The sequence below is a fragment of the Scatophagus argus genome, chromosome 3 (assembly GCF_020382885.2).
Source record: "Scatophagus argus isolate fScaArg1 chromosome 3, fScaArg1.pri, whole genome shotgun sequence".
Classification (NCBI taxonomy): Eukaryota; Metazoa; Chordata; class Actinopteri; family Scatophagidae; genus Scatophagus; species Scatophagus argus.
The window spans coordinates 13,083,103-13,092,818 of record NC_058495.1 but is presented as its reverse complement, the minus strand read 5'-3'; the positions used below and the strand labels follow the sequence as shown (position 1 = coordinate 13,092,818).

The window sequence follows — 9,716 nt, the reverse complement described above, 5'->3', positions numbered from 1 at the left end:
GCCAAATTCAATTCAAATGGTCCTTTAAAAACATTTCTGGAAAAACAAAAACTTTTAAATTAGAAAGTAGAACCTTGTTTGGTCTGGTCAGCAGTGACAAATAACAAAAGAGGCACAAGTCAGTCAAGTCAAAGCAGACCACAAATGAACGAACAGAAAACTAAAATTAATAAATGAATAATTGTGCTTTTGTTTCATTTTCACAGACGATCAGAATCGACAGGGTGGTACAGAGGCCCTGTTACACACTGTAGTGCTGAGGCTGGGAGCATTACTGGTGCTCACGCTGACCGTGGGAGACTGGTCTGATGTCCTCCACGTCCTTATCGCCTTTTTGGGTGAGGCAGTCTGCCTGCTGCCCTCTCAGGACCTGTTGCAAGCTGTGCTAAAGGTCTGTGTGAATCATCTCTTCTACTCTGTGATTTTTACAGGGTATCTTACAGTTCATCTTTAAGCCATCACTTCTGCAGTATCATCATTCCCGTATTCATTTTTAATAACTTTATAACTGTTAGTTGTTTGCAATGTTAGGACTGTGAAAAAGACAGGTGATATTTAATTGTTATGCTTCATTTTTTAGGACGAAGAAGACACAAGCATGAGCAAGTCCAGTTACAAAACAAAGGGACATACTCAGAAAACATCCTCAGATGACAGTTGATAATTTGAAATCTACTTCAAATACCACCAACTCCAACCTCCAGTGACAAGATGTGCTCATACTCATATTAATAATAAAATAATAAATGATTTTTCTATGCTACTGTTACTGTCTTATTTGAAAGAGAATGAAAGAATGATGAGTTGTTATGTTTCCCCCATATAGCAGCAAGATTTCAAGCAAATCTGATAGGCTGTTTCAAAGCTTCACGTAATGGACGACAAATACATGAAAAACGAGTGTCAAACTGCATCATAAATATTCTGCATTCCAGATGATGTTTTTCTGTAGTAATGCAGCATAAGTATACCACACCCATGTAATTCAGGTCATAGAGTGGAAATATGCTGATGAATGCTTTTGTAAATATATCAGATAAAATATATTAAACAGTCTCCAGTATGGTCCCAGGGACAGAATGTGTTGAAGTACTCATTGCTGCACTTCAGAAGTTTTTTGATGAACTCTTTAAGCATTTATTCTGCTTCAGCTATTCTATACAGCTATTCATGGAGAAACACTTCCTTGAATAGCATTGAAACTGGTCTGTAGGATGCATATATTTTAACATGGTATACATCAGGATGCCACATGGCCATCCATGGTCCACTGAAGGTGACCATATGTCACTAATTAAAGGGGCATTCCACCAGTTTTACACATGAAGATCAGTTTACCCATCAAGAGAATTACCACTCAGCCTGTGATGTAATGTATAATTATGTGATTATATATTATACATTCTATACATTATAATTTTGTGATTCCAGAGGCAGCTTTGTAAAGTTTAAAAAGCAACCTTGATGAGGTTTTAGTGATCTGTCATCAGTGTTATTTTAGCTTGAGACAGAAAGCCTGCATTACAGTTCAGAGGTGTAAGGTTTTAAATAAGTGAACATGTAGGAGGCATGGGGTCAAATGAAAGACACTGATCAGCTGCATTATGGGAAATGTAGGATCTAGCATTTTTACCTCGATCCTTACTAATCTAAAAGTCATAATATCCCAGCCTCTGTTGCTTCGATTTTTACCCTTTTATTATTACTCTGTCTCTCACAGCGTCCTCCTCTTACCGCTGGGGTACTCTTTTACTAAAAGCAATGGAGCAATCATACCCCTGCTTGAGGAACATGTGGGTAAAGCAGCAGTATTTCTCCTAGGGAAGTAGTTTTTATACTCCTGAAGATGTTTACAGTCAGGAAGTCAACATCAACTGCATGTGTAAACATGCAATTGTCAGTGTTTGTCCTGTCTGCTGTATTTCTTCCTGTTCGCTTTCACATTGATGCCTTGCTCACCCAAATTGGGGATTACATTAAAAAAAACTGTACTTTAATGTCGGTGAGTAAATTTAAAAGTCATGCTGCAGAAGTAGTGAAAATCTTCAGAGGGCTTGATGAGGATTTTGGCTGTTGGGGGCGGAGCGTGGAGGTCTGGGGATTGTGTCATCAGTAGGCATGCTCCCTCCTGCAACTGTGACATCACTGCAGCATTCCTTTCCACAGAGCTGGAACAACAGAGACCCCCATCACTCTCCACATCTCCGTCTCCTGTTCACCCGCTCTCACACATTCCTGCCTCACTCCTCTTTCACGCTGACCCACATCGACCAGGAAAGTTTTGTTCAACATTTAGTCCTTGCTCCATCTTCCCTCTTGACTCTTAGAGGGAGAGAAGACCTCTCAGGGTTTGGCTCTGGAAACTAACCACAATATTTTTGCTGATCAGCAGACCTGCTATTGCTCAGACTCTGATAAAGAGGAGCAAACATAACGACGCAGCTTTTTCATAGCACTCTCAGACATCACTCACTGCCCCCCTCCTCCTCTCACAATATACCAATATCTCCTCTTGCACAACGTCCTGATTCATTGCACTGTAACGCTGCTGCTCCTTTGCAGTCATTTCAACCGAAAAGCTCCATCAGCAGAGTCCGATGAAGTCCACCACATATTATCAGACGCTGGTGAGGCACAGATGGAAGCAATGGCTTGTGACACTGATAGTGAGTCAAGGCTAAAGTGATATAATGTAGTGGGGGGAAGGGAAGAAGGAAAGAAGGAGAAAAAAAGGACTCAAGAGGAAGGTATTGAAAATAAAGCTGACAGAACAATAAGGCAAAACTGCACAGGAGAAAGAAAGAGGGCAGTTTGAGATAGAGAGAAGTGTTGGAAAAGGCAGGTACAGTCATATCCTGCTGGCATGTAAAATGATAAAGGAGTGGGAGGTGGCTGTGAGTTTCTGTTTGTCTATTAAGGGTGAAAACTTTATGAGAAACTTTATGATACTTTATATTGCATTTATAAATGTCTGATTGCGTGCTTTTGTTAAGATTGCCCAACTTTTGCATGCCTTTCTCTTTGTGTCTACGTGCAGAATGTGTGTGTGCGCGTGTTTGTGTGTGTGTGTGCGTGCACGCGCCAAGTTTTCATAGTGGATGAATGTGTCATGTTTTTTACAGCACTTTGCCCGAGATTAACTGTTCACCTTTTACGGTCGGGAGGGAGGTGGTATTGTCATTCAGCCAGAGAAGGAGGAGGGGTCGGTGGACCAGAGAGTTGGGGAGGGAGGTACAGAAGGAAAAGGAGTGGCCTTCTGCTGATAATCGCCCTCTCTACCGGAGGAAAGCCTTCTCTCAGTGGCAGCTTACAGGAGGGAAAACAAACCAGAAGTTTGAGATACAGAATAGGGAAGGAGAAAGAAGAAAAGAGACAGCTGCCTTCAAACCACAGTTTCTCAGAGGTATGTAATGGCACCTCACAGCAAGGGTGGGTTTAAAGGAAACAGATGATTGCTTTCTGCCTCTAAAACCATTCATTATGGGCAATGAGAGCTGTGAGTGTATGCATTTACCTCTCCAAAGTGAGAGTGAGCGCTCCCACAAAGTTAACTGAGAGGGCGTCTACCCTTAGATTAAATATTATTGAGATGATAGGGATAAAAAGTCATGTTCGTTATTGGTATGTTTTATTCCAAGAGTCTCTAATGTGCTTATATGTTTCTGTTCTATGACTGGCCTTTCAAATAGGATTATAAAACATTAAATGTTGCAAGCAGTCTTGATTCTAGATAATAATTTTTCTGTCCTCCTTTTAGGCTGTATGTGGATTTCATACAATCATGGCAACAGCAGCTCCACCAAAAAGGATGGTGTCTTCTTTCTTCATCACTCTGGCGTCTCCTCATCGGGCCACTGTGACACAGCAGCAGCCCGCTCTGCAAGCCCACAGTGCTGCTGTACAAGTCAGCCCAAGAGACAACATCCCCTCCCTCAGACATAAGAAAGAGGACCACTCACACAGTGATGTAGACAGCAAAGGCCTGACTCACACCGGGGCCTCGTTCCCAGCTTCAGACCCTCAGAGTCCAAAACCTGCCCAGCCTGAACTCAGAAGAGCAAAACTGCAGGAGGAGGACAGAGATGCTGCAGGTATTCATGACAACATCTATCTTTCATCTTGGACTGAATGCAAAACAGTGCACTGGATTAGCCTTTTGGCTCCAGTGAGAGCTGTGCAAAGTAACTCTAGTCTGTTGGGTTTGAAGACCACAAGTGTGACATACAACGTGTAGAGTGTTAAAGAAGAGAGCTCACCAGTCCACTGTAACTTGCTCCTCATCTCTGCTGCTAGTATAACACACTCACAAGTCATACTTTGTTGAGTTGCATTATGGGTAATGAAGGAGCCAGGTTTTGACAAGATATGAATGAACATGATAAAAAAAAAAACAACAACAATATCTTTAGTTCTGCTGCATCAATCAATTTTTGGTGGTTGTAGAATCTTGTAAGAATGCAATTCTCAAAGAGTGGAAGAAAATATTCATAACCCTCCTCTCGCACACTCACTCGACACAGGATCTACTGTAAGTATTATCTACAAGAAACAGCTGCTACATTTGATTACATTTAGCTTCCTCAAAATAAGCTGTCACTTTAGTTTGACCATAGATGGGGAGGAAAACATTTGCTTTGACATAACATCGTAAGCTTCAATTTCTCTTCTTATTTTATTCTAGTTAAGTTGTAAGTAAGTTGTTTTCTTGTCATACAGAACTCTTGCCTCCTCCACCTCCTCCACCTCCTTGTCCTCCTTCTCCACCTGCTGCACTGCCTTCAGCTCTGGGAACACTGCTGTCTGAAGAATCAGCACTTCCACCACCTCCTCCTGCCCAGACGTCTCTCTTCCACCCTTCAGCTCCAGGCGAGCAGCCACTTTACAACAGAGAGGTATGCATACTTGCAAAGGCAACATTTGCCTCACCCAAATCTTTATACACACCACTGTCATTTACTGTTTAACTACTTGCTTCACATTTTCCCTCACTAAATTTATCTCGAAGCAGACAAGTAATTTTTTCCCACAATGACGGATTACAAGTTTCCACAACTTCTACAGATATCCCACTGCATTGTGCTGGGCGGTGGTTGTAAAAATCATCTGCAAAACACATTATAAGCAAAAAAAGGCATCTTTTAAATATGGCTAAAAGATAAAAAACACTTTATGATCTATACACACATTTCTTTTCAAATGCTTGACATCTATGTGAGAAACTCTTAGTTCCCATGATTACATCCCGGTCTGTTCAGAAGCAATGAAGGCGCAGATCGGGAAACTGGGCTGAATTACACCAGCAGTTACACTCTGATAATATGCAGACTTTCCCTTTTTTGACTATGTACCCATTTTGTCAGTGTATCCCATGTTTTATACCTTTATTGTTTGTGTTTTCATTATGTTGGATAAGGTTGAGTGACTTTCTTCCTTAACAAGCACTTCATATTTTTATTTTAGTTTATTTTAGGTTTAAAATCATTTTCTGCCTCCTTTTCAGTTTAGGAAAATGTTACAGATTTGGAGTTTCAAGAGGTTAAGTCTTCCTGTATTTTTATTTATGAGAACATAAAGACTGACATGACACTGAGGCTGTTAAAATAGCTGATGAGCTTGTTCATGATTCTGACATTTTGGTGAATACTATTGTTTTAGAGAAAAAAATGGTTACATTTTCTTTTTTAGATGTGAGAAAGTTAAAAAATAATCAAAGTCTTAAGTGTCCTTAAATTATTAAAAAGGTAACAAAAACAGAATTGTGATTTAGCAACAGTGTAAAATTACTGTGCATACCACAGTCCTGATTTGAACTCTCTCTTTATGCCACAACTCTTCCTTTCTCCTTCTAGCATCAAACATGTCAGTTTAAAGTTCACTTTAATGTGCGTTACATTTAAGGTGGAAACAAGCACACCATCTAGTGGGTTAAATCAAGATGAACAATCCCATGAGATCCATAAAAAAGACCAAGACACGAGCGGGGAGAGTAAAGGTAACATGATCTCTATTTCCACATTTACCGCTCAGGCTTTGAGCAGCTCCACTTTAACAGTACATGATTCATTTTAACCTGCTTTGATATTGTTGCTGCTTGTGTACAATGCAGAGGTGTGCGGCTTCTGTCGGAAACCTGTGGCTCTTTCTGAACCGGCAATAGAAGCCTTGAACAGGACATACCATGATGGTTGCTTCCAGTGTAGATCTTGTCACATTCCCCTGGCTGGTAAACAGTACTACAACAAGGCGGGGATCCCACTCTGTGCAGACTGCTACCAGGTAAAGTGAACACAGCCTTCACTACACTACAGGATGTTATCAGAGCTGCAAAATACAAATGCAAATCTTTGGAAAGGCACATTGAAATGTTTCTGCATGCTTACTTAATGGAAATCATGTATGCTTCAGATAAATGCTAACTCTTAATTGTGATTTTCCCATACTTTTCAGGTTTCTTTCAGCCTACTTTAATGCAGCTGCATGAAATTCAGCTATCTCACATACACACACACACATACTGTGACCTGTTTTTAGTGTCATGTCTTGCTCTGTGTAGTTGCTATTGGAAATAACTGAATTCACATATAACATGAAAATAAAGGTAGTAATGATGATCATTGTGGTGAATTACCACTCTCAACCAAGTTTAAGGTCTCTGCAAGTTGATTTTTATTCTTCACCAAGTCAATGGCTGCTTGGAAAGTTGGAAAAATACAATTACAAGAACACTATGTTATGTTTTGGAAAATGGCCAACAATTATGGAAATGAGATATAAAGTGGTATAATGTTGGTATCATCTTTGAATACAGAAATGTATTGCCACTGACCATGTATTTCTGTGTCTTAGGCCAGTCTTGAACTTTGTTGGGCATGTGGGGAGGCGATAACAGATCATGTGATCCGTGCACTGGAGCGAGCATACCATCTTTCCTGTTTCACCTGCACAACATGTAAAGAGCAAATTGGAGAGCAAACCTTTGCCCAGGGAGAAGTTGGAGAAGTTTACTGCCTCCAGGATTATTACAGGTATGAGAATTAAAAAGAGGGCAAGCATCACAAGAAAAAGATTTTAATTGACTTTATTTTCTTTTCAGTATCACGGCAATGAACGTCTTCACCTTATTAAAAAAAAAACTGAATTCCTTGAGTTTGAATGGTGCTATGGAAACAAAGTTGTCTTGCCTTCTTCTACTATTGTCTTTCCTCTACAATGTTGTCCATAAAGGAAGTATGCTCCAAAATGTAATGCCTGCAACCAGCTAATCATTCCAAAAGAAGATGGTACTGACAGCTATAACGTTGAATGCCTGGGGCGCTCCTATCATGAGAACTGCTACAGATGTGAGGTAGGCATAATGTGAGCAAACAGTGTCAAGACCGGACACACTGACAAGTATGCAAACACACAGACACACATCAATCACCACCAGTTAATACGTCTTTCATATTGTCTGCAGGTCTGTGTCATCCAGCTCTCTCCTGAACCCAACGAACATGGCTGCTATCCTTTGGATGGGAAGATGCTCTGCAAATCTTGCCATCTGAACTTGGTTTCTGGCCAGCACTAACACAGGCCTTGTAGCTAAAGATAAACTGCAACTGATGGAAAAGCTTCACAGCCTCCAGCCCACCTTCAAGGAGGTGGAAGACTTTACATGTCCATTTAAGAGTCTGGAATAAAAACATCAAACATCTTTTTACAATAGAACAATACTGAAATATGGCTATATTATTTTACATTATATCACGCTTTCTGAAGATTCTCCTATTCTTCTTTTATACTTGATAATTTTGCACTCAATAAACTCTACAAAATGCACCAAATATATTGATGCAACAAACTTTGCAAAACCGTATGATGATCATTCTTTGAACTTTCATTCATCTCAATCTGTATACTGTTTCTCAATCATGTTAACCCTTTAAAAAATTCTATGAAAACATTTATGTAAAAGTAAACTAATATATTTTATCTCAAAGTAGGCTTGAGGTGGACAATCCAATAAGTTTGGATTGAGTTTGACCCTAAAGGGGTCTACAATCTACTTTTCAGGTGGATTATGTAGATATGTAAGGTCCTCTTACTTCGTTTTCCAAACCTTACACTGACTTGCAGATCTGTGTTACCTAAACACACCAACAGAGTGATGTACCCAACTAGACCGACATGTTGATTTGACAAATATACTACATAACATTATTGTAAATAATGCAATGTTATAGCTAGCAGCTTGTGCCAAAAAAAGAACTATCATTAATGTAAGATTTTGTTTTAATGATGCAAATATCATAATTTCAAGTCTGGCTATAGTCTACTGGGCCTTTCAAGATAAAAAAGATCACAGTTTAGACTGTGGATTGCAATTGCGATTAAGAGGGTCATGATTTAATTTTTTGGTCAGATTGTCCACCCCAAGGCTCCAACAAAGGCCTTCACGATGTTTATTAAATAACAAGTTGAGGACATACAAGTTAAGAAAATAACCTTCAGGCAATTGATTCAACTGAGCAACCAAACTACAAAGATAAATTTGCTTTGCTCTTTCACTATACCCTCAGGCATTAGAAATTTCAGAAAATGATGTGTAACAGAGCACAATAACACATCCTAAAGCACTCGAAATGGACCAAAAACTGAAGGTGCTTAACATCCACAAGATCTTCATTGAACCACAAGGCCTATCTGGTCTTTTGCCTCAACAATAGAAACTCTTCACGTTGATTTGGCGCTACAGTATTAAAGTCTCACTCACATCCCAGCTGGAATATTTTGTTATTTATGTTATGCGTCTTAAAATGTCATGTTTATGGAATTATATTTCTTTGTATCAAAAACATTTATTAAAACTTTTTCTGAAAAAAAACAAACCCAAAATGATTTCCTCATTCATGCTTTTATTCATCACACTTTATTTCTTTTATTTTAGCAGATAAATAATGTGTTGGTAGTTTGCTAGCCAGCTGTCTGTCCTCTTTGGTCTTTAAAAGTTTACTTTTCAAATAAATGAAAAGTTTAATACATGCAAAATAAAACATATACCCACGCTCATTCAGCTCAAAGGATTCTTTCTGCTACAGCCTTACTTACAGTGGCTTATGATTTGCTCAGCCAAACTTTCACAAGTGAGCAATCTAGGAGCCCCACGCAGTCTCACCATAGAATTTGTAACTTAGCATCCAGTAAATAAAAGTAAACGAGTAAAGCCATCTGTCATCAGGAAACTTCATAAATCACTGAGCGTTGAGGCAGAGTATCCAAAGCCATCAGAGGGACAAAAAGAAAACAATTTCTCCTGATCCAGTTTCACTGAGATAGTTGGCAGTATGTGACCTGTGCTGAGTTCTAATCTGCATACTTTTAGAACTGTGTACTGTTGTATGTAGTATACAGATCATTTGGCATACAGCTTTGTCATGTCACTGTCCCTAGACCTTTGACCCTGTTTGTTATATTTTGTAGCCTTTATTAAAATCAATCACATACATCAGCCACAACATGTAGCACTTATTTAAGTGTGGTGTCATCTGTTGCTGTTGTAGTTGTTTAATTACAACTTCTGTCATTGTGCTCTCTCAGGAGCTCAGTCTATGTGATTTGGGCCAGAAAATTATGCTGAACTGTATACTGCAAAATGAAATGGATCGGATTCAGTGGGACATCCTGGTGTTTATGGCATAGTGCCTTTGACATGCTGAGACACACTAAATGTTTTTTTC

General features: G+C 39.4%; 1 protein-coding gene across 1 annotated transcript; it reads left to right on the top strand.

The window, feature by feature from the left end:
• The first annotated feature begins 3,196 nt into the window (after positions 1 to 3,196).
• Positions 3,197 to 7,850, top strand: fblim1 (filamin binding LIM protein 1). The gene is made up of 8 exons (XM_046383741.1): positions 3,197 to 3,403; positions 3,758 to 4,091; positions 4,717 to 4,892; positions 5,899 to 5,992; positions 6,107 to 6,276; positions 6,847 to 7,025; positions 7,225 to 7,345; positions 7,457 to 7,850. The coding sequence occupies exons 2-8, from the start codon at positions 3,782 to 3,784 to the stop codon at positions 7,565 to 7,567; spliced, it is 1,161 nt and encodes a 386-aa protein (XP_046239697.1). The 5' UTR covers positions 3,197 to 3,403; positions 3,758 to 3,781; the 3' UTR covers positions 7,568 to 7,850.
• Positions 7,851 to 9,716: the final 1,866 nt, after the last annotated feature.